The 23,936-nt window shown below is 39.9% G+C and overlaps 1 protein-coding gene across 2 annotated transcripts in view; it reads left to right on the top strand.

Annotated features, from left to right (window-relative positions):
- Positions 1 to 23,936, top strand: part of fras1 (Fraser extracellular matrix complex subunit 1) — a 298,584-nt gene that overhangs the window by 223,554 nt on the left and 51,094 nt on the right. For both annotated transcript variants that reach the window (XM_044332436.1, XM_044332428.1), the window contains exons 31-39: positions 6,296 to 6,412; positions 7,155 to 7,269; positions 9,764 to 9,901; positions 13,555 to 13,587; positions 16,079 to 16,210; positions 16,498 to 16,626; positions 17,340 to 17,587; positions 18,878 to 19,029; positions 20,677 to 20,839. In XM_044332436.1, coding sequence (XP_044188371.1) covers positions 6,296 to 6,412; positions 7,155 to 7,269; positions 9,764 to 9,901; positions 13,555 to 13,587; positions 16,079 to 16,210; positions 16,498 to 16,626; positions 17,340 to 17,587; positions 18,878 to 19,029; positions 20,677 to 20,839 — 1,227 coding nt within the window. The remainder of the gene's footprint in view (positions 1 to 6,295; positions 6,413 to 7,154; positions 7,270 to 9,763; positions 9,902 to 13,554; positions 13,588 to 16,078; positions 16,211 to 16,497; positions 16,627 to 17,339; positions 17,588 to 18,877; positions 19,030 to 20,676; positions 20,840 to 23,936) is intronic.

Raw genomic sequence — 23,936 nt, 5'->3', positions numbered from 1 at the left:
TTGTGTGGGGATACATCTATAAAGCCAGTGCTGTTCTGTTTATTGCAACCTTTGTTTTTTTTGTTATTTGAAAAGTTCCAGTCTGCTGATCCCTCAGCAGTTATTTTAATCCACTTTACAGTTTTCTGTGTGTCGATGGAGGCTACATTTTGGCAGGATGTGTCCCCCCCCCCTGCTTTTTTTTCGTTCTTTCTTTCTCATTATCTCATATTTCCCTCCAAACTCGTCCTTAAGTTTGCTCACTGTGGATTTCTTCTGCTTTATTTGAAACCTTGGCACCAAAACTTCCTATGTGACTCACAGGCACTCAAAATCAATCCAGAGCGACTTATCTTAATTAGCATTAATGATACCAAATTACTCGCAAATTGGCTGCAAATCTGAGACAATCCCACTAAAACCGAATCCCGCCGTTAGAGCATTTTTCACGCCAGTCTCTGCTTCAACTCGACTCCATTAGAAAAACAAAAGAAGCAGCCAAAAAGCTTGTAGCACCATCTAATCATCTCTCTCCTCCGTCCAACCCCTTCCTTCCCTCCTCCCTCCTTACATTTTGGCTGCATCTATCAGGGCAAACGCTTTTCAATTACACAGTGCCGGATTCAAATTGAATTCTCAAGTGTCACGTCATTTTGACGGGAAAGCGGGAAAGCGGAGGCGAGGAAAAAAAAACTCGTGACGAACTGAACCGCTGGAAGTGCTCGCGCTGTTTGTTAGAGGTGGCGATTACTCTTGATGGTTTGTCAGGGTGGTATTATTGTCCTCTGCCGGGGTCTTATTGAAGTGTGTGTGAGACGCTTTGTTCTGCAGCTGAACAGAACAGAACAGAACGCCGCATGGTTCTCTACATACATCTTCTCACCGACCAACTTGTAATTTTGCAAATCAGAAACCATGTTGGAATCAGAGACAGAGAGCGATTTAGTGCCCCTGCAATTTTGTCTGGAGTGAAAATTGGTCCATTTAAACTTCATGTCCTCACACTTAGCCTGACATAACCTATACATATCCTGAATGTCACAAAATGAGCATGTTTGAGTCGGTAAAGTAGCTCTGGGAGATGCGGAGTCGTTTTACTGAGTTGCAGTTCGCAGCTTACAATTAAAAGTTACACTTGGTTTTACCACCTGAGGCCAGTTAGAGCCTGTTGATTACTTTATATCCACTTCAGTAGCTTGAATGAGCTTGAATGAGGACTGAATGGAATCAACTTCCATGAATAATTTGTTCCTAATTCGTCCATCCTTCACAGAAGGATTCCCTAAATCTTGCTATTGCCTTTGCTTTTACTACTTAATTTCCTTTGTAATATATTTAAAAGATTTTAAGTAATATATATATATATATATATATATATATATATATATATATATAGTGAGTTTGCATAAGAGGTTTGTCACTGTCATAATTATGGAGTGTGTCAAACCCGTATAGTATACAAAATCATAATTCTCTTTTAAAGCTGCATTAATTTTAGTTTATTTTTTGGACAAAGGGACAACAGGCAGACATGTACCCCTGAAATAATAAAGTAAAGAACAGCATCTACAGTTGTTGTTGCTCATGTTTGAGTAAACAGTTGTCTATTTTCATAAAGGGCAGACAAGAGGACAACATTATCATTGATTTGGAGTCCAAATCCAATATTTACTCTCCTTGTAGCTGTGTTTTGGTCGCCGTCTACTCCTAAGAGAATAATGTGCTGCTTGACGTTGCTGTGTGATGGAAACTGGTTTGATGAGACTGAATATGACTAAATGTGCTGAAAAATGAGGCTAAAAGAGGCTAAAAAGCTCAGTAGCGCTGCAGAGTTGGTGCGAATTCTCTATGGATTAATCACTACAAGGAAACCATTCTATACTGAAAGTTATTTCAATTAGTTTTAATATGAAAATAAGAATAAGTGGTCCCTCAAAGTGTATTTACTGTACAAACCGTTGGATCTAATACATTGTAAAGGAAATCCAATGAAATACGGGCAAATTAGTGAATCAGTTTTTAAAGCTTCACTGCGAAACAAACCTTGATGGCTCCAGATGGAAACAAGAGGAAACAGTTTGAAAATGCAATCAGCTACATTCAGAACTCATTTGACCTGATGTCAGTGAACTACACACAACAGGCTCATGTTATCTTACACTCGCTCCAGATGAAGAGCGAGGTTGTATTTTATTTTGAAGAAGCGACTATATGTGATGTCAGAGGTTAACTGAGGAGTGGAGATGGGACTTTTTTTGGTTGATAAAAGCGTGTTTTTTAACATTAAAGTCTTGTTTAATGCAGTTTTAATATAAAATTTGTCAGCTGCCATGCTAACTTGGATAAATCCAGCCGACTCAGCACCGACTCTCATTGTAGCACATTAACTCGTGATCGGTGTCGTTGACTCCGGGCTTCACGCTGCTGTTTTATTACTTCTGACTGACAGAGCTGACTACAAGTTCTTGAACTTTCTTTCCCCCTGAACGCTGCTGATGTGACAGGAACAAGCAGCAGCAGCAGCAGAATAACTAAGCGGTGACCGAAATCAAGCTTTCAGAACGAACAACCGAGGCCGCTTCTGCTGGGGACAAAACAAATTAAGGCGACATATTATGGAGAGTCTTAGTAAGAGAAATAGAGCACCGGTAACACAAGTTTGATAGTTAAAGAAAACACTTAATTAAAGAAATGTGCGTGGAAAGAAGGAGAGACAAAATTTTAGTGTAGTTTCAAATCAGCAATTCAGTACATTTTAATTCAAAGAGTCAGCTGCATTATAGCTGCAAAGAAAAAAGGTCAAAGTCCTGGAGATGACTCTGTAGGAGATGAAGAACTGAGAAAAGAAAGAGCAAAGGAAGGTATTTCCTAAACTTTTCTGTCGACAAAATGAGATTTTTTGTACTGTAGGTGGCGCTCTTTTCTTTGTGTGTTTAGCCACCAACCATAGAGGCTGACCTATGAATATGTGTACCTGTAAAGGATCTCTAGCTGTGTGAATTATGACTCTTGTTGGTCAGGAACAAAGACACACTTAGCGTGATGTTGATATAGTCTCACAAAACCTCCATGCTGTCGGGGCGGATGGAGGGTCGGACAGCTGTTTGCCTCCTGTTTCCTCTCAACTGTCTGTCTTTTGATCACAATCTTTCTCTAATCTCAAAGAGCAAAGCAACACCAGCTTAAAAAAAAATCCTGTTGTTGGAGGACCTTCTCATCTTGCTGCAGTGATGTGTAAAAGTGTGTCAGTACACCGTGACATCACTGTTGGATGATTCAGGTGCAACAGACTGAAAACTCTCAACCGGAGAGGTAAATGGACTGTACTTGTATCGCGCCTTTCTGGTCTTCTGACCACTCAAAGTGCTTTTACACTACACGTTCACCCATTCACACACACATTCACACGCTGAATGGGTACAGAGGCTACCATGCAAGGTCCCAACAGAGGAAACTAACCGTTCACACACTGATCTTGAGCCTTCAGGAGCAATTCGGGGGTTCAGTATCTTGCCCCAAGGACACTTTGACATGTGGACTGGAGGAGCCGGGAATTGAACGGCCAATCTTTCGATTAGTGGACGACCCACTTTACCTCCTTAAGCCAAACTTTTACCACATAGTGTTAATAGTAAAGGCCATGAGATTTTTTTATGTTATTTATAGCAGTGTTAAGAGGCACCGACAAACAATGTTGGGCTGTCAGACCAGGAAAGACTCATATGTGTAGTTTGAAAGACTTGTTGGCTCATGTTAAACTATCTAGTTATTCTTCTGATTAGTCCAAACAATCCAGATGTGCATCAGTTTCTGGATACTGTTGGAAAGTGCAGGACAAGGAGAATCACAGATAATAATAATAATAATACATTTTATTTACATAGTACTTTTCTTAACAATGTTACAAAGTGCTTTACAAAGGAAAATAAAACCAACAAGGCAGATAAGATAAGCAAAGAGGAACAAAGAGGTAAAGGCACAAGTACATAGTAACAATAGAAAGATGCACAATAATAGTGACAATAGGACAATAGAATGCACAGGAGTAAAATAATGATAAAAAAAATAATATCAATGAATAGGTGTAAAAACAGTAATTAAAACATATCAAACATTTCCAAAAGCTTTCACAAAGAAAAAAGTTTTAAATCCTCTGGAAACGTGGCTTGAAATCATAAAAATGCATATATGATATCAAAGTTGAGTGTCTTGTTAAGCATCCACAAAAATCTGAATGAAAATAAACATTCATAACTATTAGAAAACTGAGCTCAAAAACAGCTCATCTGGCTGCTCAAACCATTACTCAGGACTGTGTGGGCGTGTCCAGATCACGTTTGATTGACAGCTCACTTTCAGCTCAAGTACCACTTTTATTTTGTTTTACTGATATGGAATAAAATACCAAATCTATCAAATGGACCCTACCTGGGTGAAAGCTTGAATAATCCACTAACTAACAAACTAGGTTAGACCACTTGAAACTGTGTTTTTATTTAACTATATCTCCTGGAGTATGATGCTAATCGTTTTAGCATCTTCCATTCACTTACATGAAACGGTTAGCATTAGCTTTTCTATTCAAAACTTTTGAGCTTATTATCAACTACCCCAGTAGTCTACTGGTTATCTTGACTAGTCAGCTAACTAGCAGACTAGAGTAGACCACACATATCTGTTTTTATTGAACTATACCTCCCAGACTATGAAGCTAAGTGTTTAAGCATCTTACATGAAACGGTTAGCATTAGCATTGCTATGCTACACTTTTGAGCAACTTATCCACTCCGTGATTAATACAGATTTGGATGATGTATCCAAGTCTGCTAGTTAGCTTAACACAGTAACTTTCAAACCATATCAGGCTAATTTGAATTCTCATTCTAGCAAAAAGCAAAGAAAAGTGCACTGCATTGATTTCTCATGAGTTTTGCCAGATAGCCACGTCAATCATCTTTCTCTTAAATATGATTGGGCAGGTATTTATTACGTAATAAATTCCCTTGCTTAGCCCCGCCTAACTGCAACCCAGTAACAAGGGAAGGGAGAGAAACTTTCTAAAGAATTACATAGACTATGTCAAAGGCCATGTTCTCGTACTTTTTAAGTGTTTACTATATGCACATTAGATCCCAAATTACACGATTAATAGCCAATCATGGATTTGCCTTTCCAGGGGCTTTAAGACGAGTTTTAAAAGAAGCTAGAGAGACCCAGTGTGTCTGAGTTCAGTGGGCAAGGAGTTCCAGACAGCAAAAGCCCGACCGCCCTTTATGACCTTGGAATGACCAACAAGGCTCCATCTGCAGATCTTAAGGGTCGAGGGGGGCACATACCAGTTCAGTAGTGCAGATATGTAACTGGGAGCAAAGGCAGATGGACATTTGTGGCTTTGCAGTTTAAGAACTAGTGAAAATATTAGTACTTGCGTTACATTTAAAGTTTGGAAACTCATTAACTGACTGCAGAATGTCATGAAAAAAAAGCATTTCTTAGCAACAGCTGCTGTAAGAAGAAGAAGAAGAAGGAGATGAACAATAGCTGCAAGGAAGGTTACTAGAGAAATTTCAAAGAAGCAACAATTCTGAGAACCGCAGAGGAGTCTGAATCTTTGGGAAAAAATGGAGAAAGTATCATTATTTTCAATTTACTTCACAGAAAGATCAGAACATCAGCATGAGGTGTACGTTCTGTCCTGACTCAGAAAACAACCGTCCACTGCTGTCGGCTCCATGAGAAATCTTTTTTTTTTTTTTTGCTTAACAAAGCACTCAGAGGCTCCTCCCGCGTTCCTTTCATGTACTTTACATTTGAAACTGATTTTTTATGGATTTTAGAAAGTCATTCAAAAGCAATCAGTGGTGAGGTTGCTTCAATAAGAGTAATAACTGCCCTTAAGCTAATCACAAGATTACTACTTAAACATGGTCAGCCGAGCAATGAGATCATTACACTGAATTTCACTCAAATTGGCATGTCCTGTATTAATATTCCTCTGGTATAGACAGAGATTTATGAGAAGAAACACACTCAGCCACTGTGGTTTCGTCCCCGCAGTGCAGCTTGACGCCAGGTTCATTTTCTGTTGTCACACTTTTGGACCGTAGTTTGTTTTTATCACATCTGTTGTATCTCGAGAGCCTGTCGTCAGCCCCGAAATAATGCATAATGTACACGAGACAGTTTGCAGTGAGAAACATTTGCAGAAATAATGTGCTGTTGATTAAGACTTAAAGACAGTAGATAGAGTGACTAGAGGAGATACAGGTTTCCAGTTTCTTGTATAACAATTGTGAACGTCTGTATATCTCCGCAGGTTTCCACAGAGACATCCCCGCTCGTACAGAGCGATGCCCAGACCTTCACCATAGGAGTCTTACCTCAGATCCCTGGATTCCCACAACTGGCCCCTGACTGCGAGCTACAGATCACGGTGAGGAGGGACATAATAAAAAAACTTAACCAGGCCTCATAGAGAGCAGGATTTGTTTTTATATACAGTAGTAATGCAGCTTTTTTAGTCATGGAGAAGTTGTGGAAGATGACAAAATAGACCAAAATGTACAGTTTTTCTCTCTCTTAAGAAAATGAATCAGAAATGATCCAAAAGATCAATAATACATAAAACAGTCCTTCCTTTATCCACCTCATACAGTATAACCCACCATCTAACCCCACAAGCTTCCAAAATCTGCAGTTTCACTGGTCATTGACTGGTTTTAAAGGTTGTCACAAACATTTTTTTATGGTATTTATGGTTCTTTTACAGTTAAAAGCTTTTGATCCTGCAGCAAATGTCTTTTTTTAAAATTTAAATTATATATTCGTAGACAGGAAATCCAGATGTGCTCCATCTGGCTTGTTCAAATTAGACTTAACACATTTTAGGGTATTTCAGACTAGCTGCAGTTCAGATTAATTGTAATTTTAATCAACTATTTGAACATTTAAAGTGAATCTTATAACCGCTGGAGTTGTTGGAAGACAATCTGACTCCTGTTGTGTGGATGATTTTCTGTTTTGTTCGTGTCTGTGGATCCTTCAGTCTCTCAGTTATAATCACACAGGTCTTATCAAAGTCAGAGGATGTATCTCTGTTCTCACCTCAGCATGTGTGTGTGTGTGTGTGTGTGTGTGTGTGTGTGTGTATATGTGTGTATGTGTGTGTTGTGCAGGCCCTGGAGGATCGGGTGACAGAGATAACACCCTCGGCTCTGTCCTTCGTCGACTCTGAGACTCCCAGCGAGAAGCTTATCTACAACATCACCAAACCCCTACCACCAGGACAAGGTCAGACACATGCACACACACACACACACACACACACACACACACACATACACACATTGAGCTTGTCCCTCATAATGTGAAAAAGATTAAAAGGATTAAAACAAAAGTTCTGTCAGAGGGCAGGAACCTTATCATTTGTTACAGTGAGCTTGTGTTTGATTCTTGACTCAGAACTAAAACACAATGAGAGAAGTTAAAGGACGAGTTCACAGTTTAATTCAGGATTTAATTCAGTGGAACATCAGTCAAAGCTCAGATACTTTGCAGATTAAGTGGCCCAGGAACTTGCAACATGGTAAAACAGTCACTATATGTGTTGAGCTGCGACATCGTCTGCATCAAAACAGCAGGATTTCTCTATGACAGTCAGGGTCAATGAGGTTTGACGAACACGTTCACATGCACATCAGTGACCAGGTAAAGGCGTCTTCAGACAACAACAACAGTGTACATTTATTTTATGTCACATTGTGTGAGACGCCTGTAGTAAAATCTTGGTCTAAATTTTGTATCAGACTCTACGATATCAGCTTGAGGCTGTCAGGTTGCGAGATGAATGTTGGTGAATCGTAACGTTACGATGGAAATAGAAAATAGTTTATATAGTTTACGTCATCAGCTCGTCATTAATCTGCAGCAAAGTCACACAAACTCCTCAGTTTCCCCTTAGTCACATTGTGAGAATTTGGTCTTAAATTTCTGACTGTCAGAGGTTTGACTCAGACAGAATCACATGCACGATTTTCATTCAGTTGCTCTACTGTTATTTCCCTCATGTTAAAGGATGAGTTCACAGTTTTTCAAGTCTGCCTTAAAACAACATTCAGGAGCCCAAATGAACATTAAAAAATGTTTTTCTTGCTCTAATCATTCCTCCTGTTCATACTGACCATTAGAAGATCCCTTCATGATGCACTTCTGTGCAAAAAATGTATTTAAAAGTTTATCTGAAGCTTCCAAATGAGTCAAATCTAGTAGATATCTTTCAACGTTACAGTCTTTTTAGTGCCAAAGTTCCTCTTTTTGTTACTATACTTCCACTGCAGCTCAACAGGGAAACACAAAGAGGGAATTTGATGCTATAAAGACTGTAAATGTGTCCACTTGATATGACTAACTCAGACTGCTGAAGCCTCATACAGGATTTTGGTGGATTTTGGCCTCCATCAGATCTTTTAATAGCCGATATAAAACTAACAACCTGAGTCTTCTTCAGTAGCATCACTACCCTCTGAAACGATTCGATTACTGGTTTGAACTCTGAAAGTTTACAAGAATGACCGGTTGATTTCTTCTTCGCTGAATTTAATGTGGCATTCAGAGCCGGAGTCATTAATTTCACACACCGGACCATCTGACAGACCGGTTTATCATTCTGAGCTCTCCGTCTAATGAAAGGGAAAAACGATTTACAATGGGTCATATTCATCAACTAATGGGCTGATAAATTTGTGTAGAAATCATTTTTTTTAACGGAGCCAATGAGGACGCAAACAGAGTCAGATTAAACAGCAACATTTGTTATGAACCTTTTTATTTATTTATTTTATATATAATTAGATTTAAATCTCTTCCGAGTCAAATAATCATGTAGGTGAAATTCTTTACAACTTTTATAATCATTCCTGTTGTTTGTTTCCGTCGTCTCGTGAGAGTGTTTTTGGAAAGTTTTGCTCATTTTTTGCAGTCACTGGAGACGCCGGAGGTTTGTTTTTTTAACACATAAATATTATTCTGCTGTATAACATTCACTAGAAAGTAATCTCATGAGCCAAAAAGTATTATATTTCTGTAAGATAAACTCACAAAGTAAGATTAATTATACAAACCTTTTCCAGAGACTCTGCTGCTTTGGTGAGAGAAATAACCTCATTAAAGTTAATTCATCTATTGATTGTTTTTAGATTTAATACATTAATTGTTTAGTTTATAAAGTGTATGACAAAAAGTGAAAAGTGCCCATCAAATGTCTTATTTAATGTCAAATTGCTTTTTATGTCTGAACAACAGTTTATGATGATATAAAACAGAAAAAAGCCGCAACGATTTATCATAAAAACGGTTTTAGATACATTTTCTGTTGATCGACTAATTGATCGACTAATTGTCTCATCACTAATCATCTTTACATTCATTCTTGACTCTGACATTCATGATATTGGAAAGATAACAGGCTTACCTTGATAGCAGTAGGCAAGTAGAGAGTTTAAACCTGAAGGGAATCTCAGTTTTTTAGCTAATCTACTGCAGATAATTATATTTTCGGTTGATTTTTTTAGTTAGTATAAGAGTATTAAGCTTCACAATAATCTTCGTCTCTTATGTTCTGTTACCTAGCTGGAGAAAACTCTCATCCTGAGTTGATTTCTGCTTCCTGATTAGCTTTACCTCTGAGAAATATTTCTGAATCAAAGTCCGTGTTGGACGGCGTAGGAGGCGGATAAACGCCTACCCTTCTCTAAACTAAATCTCTTTCTTTGCTGTTTGTCATCAGGGGCGATCGAGCATCGGGACAGGCCGTACGCTGCGGTGAAACATTTCACCCAGGCCGACGTCAACAACGGCAAGATCATATATAGACCTCCGGCGGCCCCGTCGCACCTCCAGGAGCTCTACCAGTACTCCTTCATCGGTGAGAAACACACACACACACAATGATGATATGATTAATACAAGTATACACGCTCACACACACTAATCTTCAGCTCCTGTACTGTAATTAGGAGCTGTGTCATCAGCTAATAGTGTTGCTTCTTCTTCTCATGTAATAATAATCTCTCTGTAATAATAATAATAATAATAATAATAATAATAATAATAATAATAATAATAATAATCGCCTTTAGTTTTCAGCCGCAAGCGAGGGACAGCCAGTAGGTCCTGGTTGGATGACCTAAGTCACGAACCGGTTTAATGTCAGACAATATTTTCACAGACCGGCCTTTGAGGTGCGGCGGATAAATACAACAAACTAAAATGACACGACCGGCATAAAAACTGTGGTATTTTCAAAATAATAAACCTGAATCCACTGTGTACTCGTATGCAACTTTATTAGCATCGTCTTCGTAACATTGCGCTAACAACATAACATGAGTAACATCCTCTCTGCCCCCCTAACGCTCTCTGGTCGCTATGGTAACGTTTAAACATGCCTTCAAAATAAGACAAAAACAAATATAAAGTGCATGAAAAATACAACTCAACGTAACGCTTAACCAGTGGGAGCCCTGAGCTTGTTTCTCTGAAAGAAGACGGTCCCATCTAGGGGTAACGGGAGACAATGACACCCGAAGTGTGTCGCTTATGTCCGGTCTACTCCGTAAACCACGCTTCACACAGATAGGATGTTGGGAAATGGCAACAGGGTTTTCAGTGCTGTTGTAGGGATCATTTTTCAAAATAAAACATCGTTCAGACTTAGATAATAAATAAAACAGAAATAATGTAAGTTATTTATTCTTTCTGTGCGGCCCGGTACCAAATGACCTACTGACCAGTACCAGTCCGCGGCCCGGGGGTTGGGGACCACTGACCTAAGTGACCTACTGGCGACGTAGGGATGGATAAGGTCCATGCAGAGCTCTACATGTAATAACAAGAACTTTAAAATGAATCCTAAAACGAATGGGCAGCCAGTGCAAAGATCTTAAAATAGGAGAGATGTGAGTCATCCTGCTGGACCTGGTTAACAGCCTTGCAGCCGCAGCTTGGACCGTTTGTAGCAGGTTCAGAGATGCTTTGCTGAGACAAATGAAGATGGAATTACAATAGTCCAAACGGGATGATGGACTTGAGTTTAGCGATATTTCGTAGATGGAAAAAACACGTAGGGGTCAATGATTTAACATGCTGATCAGAATGCATAGTGTTTTAACAGGATGACTGTTGGCTCCAGAGCTACAGAGTCAGTATCAAAAGTTTAAGTTTGTTTTATTAACTTGCCTTTAGATTTATATGTTTTGAAAATCAGATCTAATGAATGTGACAGGGCTGCAGTAACCAGGTTTATTCTTGGATCTGTTTCAGAAAGAAAAGGCCACATATTGATCTTTACACAGACACGAGCACTTTCTATGGAAACTGAAGAAGTGCTCACAGCTCCAATATGTTAGTTTACTATAAAAATAGTTTCCCTACATAAAACCAGTGAACTTAGCCGCAGCGTATCATTTACTATTCATAAAGCTGCTGCAAGTTCTCTATTTCTCATGATTGAATGTGTCACCTACACCTACTCACTCTGGTGTTTTATTTAAAGGGCAGCCCGCTGAATTTACATGTCAAAGTCAATTTACTAGTCACACAGAGTGCTACTCATCCTCTGAAAGCAGTTGTGCAACGTCTGGAGGAGCTTTGTCAAGTCTGAAAAAAAAATCACTTAAGTGAATCTCGACTTGTTTGGAGACAAACTGTTACAAACTGGAGTTGCATCACTGAAAATGTAGGAGCGGAGGAGTTTATTCTTGACTTATAATAGGGATTAAAATGTTTTCTTATGCAGTGACTGCACAGGAGGCGAGAATGAGCAGCACGTTAGCAGAGCAGCAGTGGTGGCGGCTAGTGCTGCGTTTGTGTGTCTGCACTAGAGGCGTTCAGGCACAGTGTTGAGTGTGGGTCATCTGTGCTTTGGAAATACTCAGAACCCAGCGCACAATCACTGTAGTTACACTACTACTTACTTTAAATAGACTTTAAGTGTAAAAATACACTTCAAGTTGTTACGGGCTTTGATTTTTGATTAAAACAGAAGCGTATCTTTTCCATCAGGCACTCATGAGACGGACCTAGTCTAGACGTTAGCTGTGTGTCATATCACATACTTCTGTTAGTACACTTTCATGTAGTACACTGCGTACACTATATATTACTGGCGTAGTGCGCAAATTTTGACAGGGTAGCGTTGTCTCAAATCAAACACAGCCGTTGTGCACTTACCGGAAATGACGATCGCAAATTAGCATTAGCTAGCGTTAGCATTAGCTAGCGTTAGCATTCACGTTATCGTTCGTGCTACCAAATCATTACAGACTGCTAAATTAACCCAAAAAAACATACTGATGGCTTATATCCGACAACAGTATAGTGGTGCTTAGTGCTAAAAAACACATGTATAACTCACATTTGTATAATGTGGCGATGTTCACCATAGTTACAACATACCCGGCCGCCATTTCCAGTTTGAAAAAAGGTCTCTCCCCTTCTGTTAGATAGCCAAGATGGCGACCATTGAGGGCAGGAAGTGTCCATAGTTCCAAACTCAACTTTTTGACCGTTTTGAGTGCACCATCCGCATACTCACAGTGCATTTTTCCATACTTCTCAGTGTGAACGCACTTATGCACTCAAAATGTTAAGTGTAAGTACAGAAGTATGAGATTTGAGACACAGAACTAGTTTCTCGCAAGATCTCCAACTTTATTGAGTACTGTCTAATATTATATCACTGAAAAGTGTTAGTACTTAAGAGAATCCATCACTCAAAAAAGTTACAAACAGTATCATAAAAACATCTGACATTGCTGAGCTTTAGACTAGAATGATGCCTTTGGAGTAACTATACTCTTATTTTGTTGAATATCAGTCGATCTCCTGGAAGACTGTCTGAGCTTCCAATACTGCAACAGCATTCACTCCAAACTAGTGTGGCAGCCAAGTTTCTCTAGATAATAAAGGAGAAAATCCTCCTTGTGATGTCTGATGGATGAAAGTCTTGCCTGCTCTACTGTATATGGAGACCAAATGTAACATCAGCAAGTAAGACATGCTGTACATCAGCTCTGAGATCAATACATATATAATAATACAAGTGATATTATCTCATCCATTGAAACTGACTCAGCTTAATCAACACTATATAAACTGTCGGTAAAGTTTGATATATATATACCATCACCAAACTATCAACAGTAAACTTAGCATTCATGATGAAGAGGAGGAGAAGAGTCTTCGCTGTTTTTCAAAAACAATCTGAGGGCAGATGAGTCATTTTTTTCAAAGGAAAATTTTAGCCATTTTCAAGAGATAATCCATAATCCGAGATCAAAGCTGACTTTAGTTTCTCTTCATCTGGGTTTGTGGAGCTCCAGTGGAAAGCTTTGCATCAGTAAATCATCCTTATTGCCTCCCGAGGTTTATGCATTATAGCTTGATCTGTTCACTTTTTATGTTCACTACAACACCCTCTCAAGTCTGCCTGGATCTACTGGGGGGGTTTTTTGGGGGTTTTTTTCCCATTTTTTTTGACTTCACAGCTCTAACAGTTTTCTGTTTTATCCCCCTCAGGTCTGCCGGAGTCACTGAGCGTCTATTTCACAGGTAAATACTTCACCTCCCTCGATTTACACAGCGAAAGAGGGAGGAGGAGACAAATCATTGCTCTTGTCCTCCTCTTCTCTTCTTTTTGGTATTTTTCTCTTCCCCACATCTTCTACCTCGTCTCTCCTCTCTCTCATCTCCATCCTCAACCTCCTCGACCTTAGATGTCTCCTCTTCAGTCTTAACATACTCCTCTTCTTTAGCTCTATCCTCTCTTCCTCCACCACTTCTGTCCTCTCCCGTTCCTTCGTTCCCTCTCCTCCCTCCCTTTTTCCCTTTCTCTCCATGTTTGATTCCCTCTCGTCTCTTCCCTTCTACTTTAACCCCTTCTGCTCCTTTTAATCTTCACAATATTTCTCTTTCCTCTCCTCGGATGTGTTTCCTCTTATCTTCAGCCTCCTCTCCATCGTCAGTCTCCTCAGTTCTTCTCTTTTCCTCTTAGATTTCTTTCCCATCCTTCTCTCTGTCGCTTCATTCCTCGTTACTTGTATCGCTGATCTGGCTCGATTGGGGGGTTTCAGATCCTCCTGTGATTCTCTGTTCTGGCTCTTTGACCTTTAACCTGCAGATAAAACCGAGTCACTTTTGATGAAGTGCTGTTGCACTTCCTCCAATAGGAGAATGTAGTGTTTACGAGTGTTTAGAGCTGTCACCAAAGTGCTTTTCACTTAAATGTAGGACTTGAGGCACACATACAGAAGTCTCTGGTGCTTTTCCTCCGTCTGCTTTTAAAGGGACATCTAGTAAACAATGACTTCTGTTAGTGGCCAGACGAAAGATAAAGTCACACAGTATTCACCACCAGGGGAAAGACTATGAACAGGCACTTTAGTAGAATCTGTAGGATTTTACAAACAAAACATATGATCAGTTCATGCAATGTTATTGGCTTTTACCTCATTTACCTCTCATGTTATCTATCTGCTGATAGTTCTCAGCTCCGTCTCTGCTTTCACTTCTATACAACTGAGGTGAATGGAATCAGTTTTTTGGTGCTCGCAGCGTTGAGAAAATGACATTAAAAGAAATTAAACGGAAACATCTCCTTCCAGAAACGATGCGTCTGTCACTAATCCACAGAACACTCTGTAGTATTACTTATAATTTCTTTCCACTGAAGAAATAGTTCCTCAACTATGCTGCTTATACATTAACACGCTAACAGTTTAACATTATAAAAACTTTTTCACCTTTATTGACAGCAACAATAGAGACAGAGAGAAGGAAGGAGAGAAGATGCAACAAATGTCTTTAGCTAGCATTAAACTGGGGATGTTGCAAATACATGATATGTTTCTCATTAACCACTAGATTACCAGTACAACACATTTACCAGTTAAAATCAGTATATACACACATACATTACAAGAAAATGGACTCAGGTATCAGCAGCTTATACAGTATAATGTTAAAACCAATGTACAGGAAGATAAACAGACATAAAATACAGCTGTTGTGTAAAAAATAAAAATAAAGACAAACAGCAAACAGCTGGACAATAAGTCACAGCTGTGCAAACAAACAGTGCGTGGGTTGTCCAGTATATTATACACAGCGTGGCTATACGGTTTCACTCTGCTTTCTGTTGATCTTCCCAACTTTTTCCTCTCTTCTTCTGCAATTCATGCAGTCCCATCACCTCCTATTGGTCAGTATCGCACTGTTTGCTGGTCTGTGCTAGATTGGATGAGCTGGAGGGACGATTTGCGATACTCTTGCGAGATTTGTACGCTAACCCTAATCACACTTGCGAGAATTCGTCCCTCCGGCTCATCCAATCTAGCATTTACCCTTCTCACCCAGCCTCCAAACGTCCTGTTCTTTTTAATTCTAACAATTTAAATATTCACCATTCTTAATTGATCCCACTATCCTTTTATATCCACACAGGATAATTGCCTCGTTGTGTTTTTTAAAGGTATTTTTTTTGACGTTATGTTTAGAAATGACAGGAGGAGCCGATAAACTCTATAATCCCTCCATAACATTTAATGAGCGTAACGAGTTTCCACCTGAAATTCCTGATGAATTGTTTCGACAGTTCGGCTAATTGATTCTGTGCCGCTTCATGGAGCTCCTGTGATTCTCCTACGTGTGTGTGTGTGTGTGTGTGTGTGTGTGTGTGTGTGTGTGTGTGTGTGTTTTCTTTTTCTTTTATTAATAATCTTGTGTTTAGAGGCTCGAGGAAGATGATTAAGTTTTTTTTCCCCCCAGTTTCCATCCTTAAAAAATATGTCTCAGTAGAGGAACTGGGGAGATAATTAGTATCAGAGGTGTGTGTGTGTGTGTGTGTGTGTGTGTGTGTGTGTGTTTTCAGAAGTCTTTGCTTATCTGATTAATTTTCTTCCTTTTCTGTGTGTGTGTGTGTTTTCTCCGTCTTTCCATGATTCGTGTGTTCACTTGCACCGTTTTCTGTGTCCTTATTTATTTGTATGTGTGTGTCTCTGTGTGTGTGTGTGTGTGTGTGTGTTTTTGTGTGTGTGTGTGTCAGTGTCGGACGGTGAACACACCACTCCGGAGTTGGACTTTGCCGTCCTGCTGCTGTCGAACCATCAGCAGCCGCCGGTGTTTCAGGTTCTGGATCCGCTGCTGGAGGTCAGCATGGGAGGACAGGCTGCCGTGGGTAAGGACAGAACACACACACACACACACATAAACACACACACACACACAAAATACACAACACTGATACTAATTTCCAAGAAGAGAAAGAGCCTGTTGTGAAGAGGTCCAGCAGTAAGTGATGAAGTCTTCTGTGTGAGGTAATGAGCTCTGAAGTCAGACCATGATGAAGAAGCACATACAGTTTTCTCTTTATCCTGCTTCATTTCTCTTAACGCTTCTTTCTGCTTGTATTTATATATATATATGTGTGTGTGTGTGTGTGTGTGTGTGTTTGTGTGTGTGTAGGCGGCCAGCAGCTGGCGGTGAGCGATGCTGACACGGCTCCAGATGAACTGGAGTTTGAGCTGGTGGAGGCTCCGATCCACGGAGAATTGATCAAAACTGATGGCAACACACACACCAGCATGACTAACGGTGAGATAAAACACACACACACACACACAACAGACATATGGAAAGTTTTAAATGACTAAATGAATGAATAATCACTCTGTTTATTTATATTATCATTATTATTATTATTATTTATAGCTTATATTGGGGAGGTCCACTTTAAAAACGTATCTCCTGTCACATCTTTGATTTTAATTTTGTTCTCCTAAGTGTGCAAATAAATTAAATCACTATATGACACATTATTACACACATACCACATCTGCATGTAGGCGTCATATTTTATATATATATATATTTGTCATTGTTAAAGACAAATGGAAGAACTGTTGGAGCATATTGCAAAGTAGCCTGACAGGACGACATTTCACTTCCTGGTCCAATGGATTTTTGTTTCTATTCTTAGTTTGATTTTGCTTGCAAAGAACACAAAGTGAAGGCAAGAAGCTTGTACAATAGCAAGCAAATTAAGTCAAATATACAGAGATTTTCCTGTTTCGCACTTTTGTCTCAGCTCACTCAAATGTTTAGTTTTAGTTTTAATCACTTAATTTTGTTTTGCGCTTGCCTTGAAGTTGTGGTGCTCATGTACATCCATAAAGACACACATATCATCACCAAAATGATAAGCAGGCCATTCACTTACACACAAACGCAGAAACGTGGACAACATGGCGAATCTCCATCAAACCAACACACACACAGTCCTACTCACATCTTCTCCAACCCGTCAGGCGACATCTTCACCTTCAGCGACGTCACCCGCAACGTTCTGCTGTACCGACACGCCGGACTCTCCAACCAGGACGACGCCATCACTTTCTCCGTCAGCGACGGTATCTCCATGGCAACCACGGTGGTGCAGGTGGCGGTGCTGGGCGCCGGGGGAGACGGTCCGCAGCGAGATCCGGCGGCCACTCTGTCGCTGGAAGTGGGCGAGAAAAGCAGCACCGTGATCAGACGCTCGCACTTAGCTTACACTGTGAGTGCTAGCTAGCTACAACTGTTAGCATCCTTAGAAGTCGCAGGGGTTTTGTTCGGTCTTTGCAATAAGATTCAAGTTTTTTGGGGTTTTTTTTTGGGAAAAATATTTGCAAATCTGGCCCTTTAACAAAAATATGTGGCCCCCTAATGGAAGTTTAAGTTTTATTGCATCAAATATTTTACATGACTCAACAATATAAACACAAGACTCATCTAAATCCCAATAAATATGAGCTTGCAACCTCTCATACACTTATATTGTACACAACATAATTTCCATAATGTTGTAGTGTGGATTAATGGTGAGAATTATGACATCTGGCCTCAGATAAAACCCTAAACCTGTTCTATACAAACAAAAACATATCAAAAACACAAGTTTTCATTGTCCCTGTACAATAAACAGCCCCCAAATAAACAGTGCTGAAAAAATCTGGCCCATGATTGAACCTAATTGCTGACCTATGCAGTTTATGATGATGTAGGTTTCATTTGTGAGCAAACTTCTGGTGGAAACAAGATTATCTTTAATGTCATTTGAGATAGAATTAGGTTTTTTGATGATGAGATATGAAAAAAAGTATGTTTTTGAATGTTGAATATGTATTGTGAAAGTTTTATGGTCAAAGATTTACAGTCAAAACTGCTAATAGTTTTAACCCTCCTGTTGTTCTTGGGTCATCAAAAGAATTGAAATGGTTTTAAAACAGTACATAGCACATAGCACATAATGACACCTGATGTCCTCCCGGGTCAAAATTGACCCAAGGACAACAGGAGGGTTAAAGGACAACAAACTCATTTTCCAGGTTGTAATTTATATCACACACTTCCAGGTTAGCAAGCAAATAACGTATCGAAGCTCTTTAGCAAACAAGTCAGTAAATGCATATTACATTAGCGATAAGTTATAGTAATGAGATATTATGTTCAATTGGATCGTTCTACTTTCTAAATCTATGTTAGCTAAGATATTCACACTTGGTAAGCTTGTATTCGTGGCTGCAGCTTTTGAATGTATGGTTGTGAGACCTTTTGAGATTTATTTAGAGGATGTTTTGATGAATTTATAATCATAGTATCAACTTTCAAAGTCCAAATGTCCAGAGACAGGCATGTTAGATTAATTGATTACTTTAAGTTTGCCCATAGATGTGAATGGTTGTCTGTTTATATGCGTTAGCTGTCCTGAGTTCACCCCATCTCTCATCCACTTTGAGCTTGGATGGGCTCCAGTTATGACCGTGCACATAACTATCACCTTCTGCTGTGTGTGTCTCTCTCATAGGACAACACGTCCCCAGATGACCAGATTCAGATCCAGTTGGTGTCTGTGCCGATGTACGGCATCCTGACCAGGACCCAGTCTCAGCAGGAGCCCCAGGAGCTGAGGGAGTACTCCTCCTTCAACATGGAGGACATCAACCAGCACAGGATCAGGTGGGAGGGCCACAGCGGAGTAAGACGTTGTAGAATACAAAGTCAGGTTTATGTACTTTGACCATATTTCCACCAAGCTTAGACTGATGTTTCTGTCTCTTTAGGTGTGTTTTTCTTCCTCTTCTTCTTCTTCTTTGTTTTCTTTTGTTTATCAAATAGCCATATAGATTCAGAAGTATTTGTTCATCTTCAAAGGCAACAGTCTCTAAAACCTGCAATGAAAAATGCCCAAAATAATATCCTTGGTTTCAGTTTTAATTTCCTGTGATGGTTTTAAAATGCCACTTCAGAGAAACACATAAAAACAGATTATCAGAATAAAACCTGCAGCTATTGACCGAAAATGACTTTCAAAAAGCCTTTCTCGTTTCCAAAAGTTGTCATTGTGTAAGCAATAAAGGTTCATGAGGGTCCATGAGAGAGAAGAGAGTGTATTAGCATCAGCTTTTTAGTTTTTCAATAGAGAAATACTGAGAGTTTTGTTCATAACACCCTTATGATATCAGCTTCTTTAGAAAATATCATAAAATTGAAACCAGTTCTTCAGAGGCTTTGGTTTCACCTCGACCTGCAGGTATATTGAGTTTATATAGCGTGTTTTTAAAAGAGATTCAAGAGTGTTTCACAAAAATGTTCAACTCATAGAGGAGTGTAGAATCCTTTAACGAAAACATGAACATCGCTCAGATTGAAGTCAAGAGGTTGTTAAAGGACAAGAGCGATATGTTCTCAGTTAGCTCAGGTACCAGCTGGATTTTTTTTTAGCCTTTAATAAAGAGGCTGCTTTAAAGCAAAAAGCCTGGTGCTGATTCCACTCTGTAAGAGATTAAAAAAAAAAGAGCTTCGAGGGTTCTTCATGCTGCAGTCATAGTCATGATCAATTTCTCTGATTGCAGTTGGAGTCGGTGGGGATCGTTTTCCCCTCATCATCACAGCAGAGTAATAGCCTGCCGAGACATTTGGTTTCCCTTCAATCTAACGCTTCTGCTCATGAGACGAGAGCCCTACAAACATTACCGTCACCGAGACCCCAAAACAAACGAATTAGTTGGAAATAATTCTGTCGCCTTCTCCCTTATTATGTTCAATGACTCATCCTGGTGACATAAGCAATGCTTATTGGCATCACTCTGATATTACCTGCAAGAGGTACTGAAGCCCCCCCCCCCGTGTGAGAGAGGCGCTAAAATGAAATATAAATATTCACATGCTAACTGCTTCATATCCATAATGGAGGCTCCGATTAGCTTCAGCGCCGGACGAATCTCCGGCGGCAATCTTCAAATCGCATGCATTAGATTTGTCTCTGTGGCGTTGGCTCATAAAAACAAGAGCCGGGAATTGTTTTATGAGAATTAAATGGGATTAGAGAAGATTATAACCAGTATGGATTTCAATTTTATTAGTGCTTTACAGAGATTAGCCGCCGTATCGCTGTGGGAGGGCTAATGCAAAGCTTTCTTAAGTCCCCTATCAATCCAAGACTAGACACATAAACAGATATTTATGTATTCATTAAAAAAAAGAATTATTGTATCAAACTAAATAGTTATTCAACATACATACATACATTTAGAGATGGAACAATTCCTCTTTTTTTTATTTTTTTTATTTTATCAGAGAATAAACTAATTTTCCCATCTACAGGTACATCACCTCCTTGGAGACGGGCAGCCAGCCGGTCACAGACATCTTCCACTTTGTTGTGTACGACGGCGACAACAATCGCCTTGACAACCAGATGTGCACCATTACAATCACCTCCGCTCCCAGACAGCCGCCGGTGGTCACCGTCCGCAGTGGCATCAAGGTAGTCACACTCATAAACACACATCTGATAGTCAGGATGATGAGGGAAGGATGAAGCACTATTTGGATATTATACTGTACATTTACATTTTTATGGATGGTACATCAGCAAACTTATACACGCAAACATTGCTCTGCCTGCTCATAAGAGACTGAAATCCTAAAGTTATTTAAAGCAGCTGCAGTATTCAGGGAAGATCATTAAAGAAGGTTTCTTTTGCTCAGTTTGTCTTATACTTTGAGAACAACTCATAACTGACACATAATCAGTCAAGAGACAACAGCAAACTTACGGCCAAATCCACAAAAAGATTTGCACTTTGCTTTGCTTTTGCAGCCACTAAACCTGCGCAAATGAGACAAACAGACAGCGTGTAATTCACTTTTGCACCTGCAAAAGTTGAAATGCAAACTGCGCTGCCAAGCAAATAGCATCACGGTGCACCTGTGCCATCTGCATGTATGTAAAATGAGGTAATATTCATAAATTCTGCACAAAATTGGCCCCTCTCTATGCAAATTAGCCTTGTTGCAAAAGCAGCTAAATTCACCAACACACTGGAGTTATTAGCGTCTTCAGATAGTCATGCACACTCGCTCTCTCTCTCTCTGTCTCTCTTCAAATCTTCAAGGTTGTGAGGCTTGAATGATATTGAATTTATATTGAATGATATTAAGGGCGAAGTCTACAGTCAGACATAGGGAGGATCAAGTGGGGTTGTGGGCTTATCTCGGATTTAAAAATAAGAATAACAGCGCTGGAGGAGCTCAGGATTCATCCATAAGTTGCTGCTTTATTACACACAGTTCCACCGTATAAACCTGGAATCTGTGTGTAACAGCTGATCTGTGTAGATGTGTAACAGAAACACAGAACGTTAATTACCGTCAGATCCCGACTGATCCGGTGTTAATGAAGTTACCGCTGCTGTACCGCGTACCTAAATGCACACAGCCTCTTTCTCAGTTTCACGCGTTTATCGTTTCAGCTGCCGTGTGATGCCGCAGCTGCAGCCAGCTGTGACTCACACAGCCAGTTGTGACTCACAGCCAGCTGTGACTCACAGCCAGCTGTGGACAACAAACAGAACATCAGTTGTTTCTTCAAAGTCCCGAATACAATAAGTGACACCAGAACAACATTATTGTAAGATTCAGACATTAATCTAACATGTTTCAGACCTGCCTGGATCATTTTAATAGCTGTATTTTCACATTTAACACTTCAGATGCAAAATACTGGAGAAGTGAAAGAAGCAGAATACATGAAAGTTGGTTTGTGATTGTGGTGTGCTCATTAAGGAAACGGACTCAGCTGCAAAACTCAATGGGCGTGTTTTTGTTGGCATATCATTAGTGCAAAATCTTTTGTGAATAGGACCTTTAAAAAGATTGCAGGTGCAAATGCTGCACAAATTCATGTTGCTATTAGAGGGCGTGATCCATTCTTTGTGGATTTGGCCCTTATTTTCCTGACATTCATTGTAAAGAAGAAGAATGCACAACAACACGGATGAAAAAGAGCCTCTCTCCAGCTGTAGAGGACACCTGGCAGAGGAGGGGAAACGTGATGTCAGACTTAATGAAAGTTACACTGGTACTCGCTGTCGAGGCTCCCTCAGGGACGAATGCTGTATTAGCGCTGCAGAACCGCCCTTCCTGAAAGATAAAAATTTCTCCTTTAGTTTGCTGGGAGGCTTTTTATTCTCAGTTGTACACATAGAAAAGGGGGGAAAACGTTTTCTTTTTTCTCAAAATACAGCTCAAAGTGGGCTCACACCTGTCAACTGTTTGATTTTTGTTGGGAAATTAAAAAGTACCTCTTAGGACTTGGAATATGAAAAGTCTCTAATTCCATTTGTTTCATTATTACTGTATGGCAAAGTTATTTAAAGACAATAAAAACCCATTTTTACCATTGTTGTGGGTATTTAACAGTCAGATCCTCACATACAAGGAAGGTGACCTCGTTCAGCTTAACATATAACATATAAAATTCAGATGCTTGTATTAACAAACTCTACTTGTTGAAGTATATGTACAATATAAGAAAAACACAGCAGCAAGTTCCAATTTGAGTAAATAATAAATATTAACAATTATAAAAGAAAGAAAAAGGATAGAGAGAAGAGAACGATAAGAGAGAGACGGAATAAATAAAATACAATATATACAGATACCTTGGGCAAAAAAGTATTGCCTAGTAGGGAAGAGTGTGTGTGAGTGTGTGTGTGTCATGTATGATCACAAAGTCCCAGAGTTCTGCTGGCTCGGGGATAGAAGTTGCCTCTGAGCCTACTGGATCTGGCTCTGATGCTTCTATACTGCTTGGCTGATGGTAGCAGTGTAAAGAGTCTGTAGCAGGGGCAGTTGGGGTCCTTGATGATTTTTTCAGCTTTCGTCGTGCTCCTCTGGATATAGAGGTTCCTGCATGGATGGCAGTTCAGACCTGGTGATGCACTGAGCAGCTTTAATGACTCTCTGCAGGGCTTTGCAGTCCTGCTTGGAGCTGCTCCCATACCGGGCCAGATGATACGGCCAGAGAAGACACTCTCAATGGTGCATCTGTAAAAGTCCATGCCAAACCTCCTCAGTCCCCTGAGGAAGAAGAGGGGCTGCTTCGTGGTCCTCACGAAGCTGTTGATGGGGTTGTGTGCTTGTTTGTACTTTCCTGAAATCCAACACCGTGTCCTCGGTCTTGCAGACGTCGAGATGGAGGTTGGAGGGCACACAGGACCGGACTTAGCACACACACCTGCAGCAAACCGCTCCAATAGTCACGGTTCAGCTCAGCCAAAATTAGTCCTTCACCCCCCCCCCCCCCCCCCCAAAAAAAACCAAAAACATCCACACACACACACCAAAAAAGCAGCAACAGGGCTAAAGATTTTGCGAGGGATAAGCGACTGTAACACTTTAACTAACCATGACGTAAGGTAAACAAGAACAGGCATAATAATCAGTTTAACCTCAGGCGTCTTCTCTTTACTCGATGTAAAAAAGTCACAAGAAACACACAAGATCATTTAGGCTACAAAATGAACACTATACAAAGATAACAACTGGAAATATAAAACTGGCCACCCAGTAATACATAT

The sequence above is a fragment of the Thunnus albacares genome, chromosome 2 (genome assembly GCF_914725855.1).
Source record: "Thunnus albacares chromosome 2, fThuAlb1.1, whole genome shotgun sequence".
NCBI lineage: Eukaryota > Metazoa > Chordata > Actinopteri > Scombriformes > Scombridae > Thunnus > Thunnus albacares.
The sequence above is the reverse complement of the archived record's forward strand: the minus strand, read 5'-3'. Positions and strand labels throughout refer to the sequence as shown.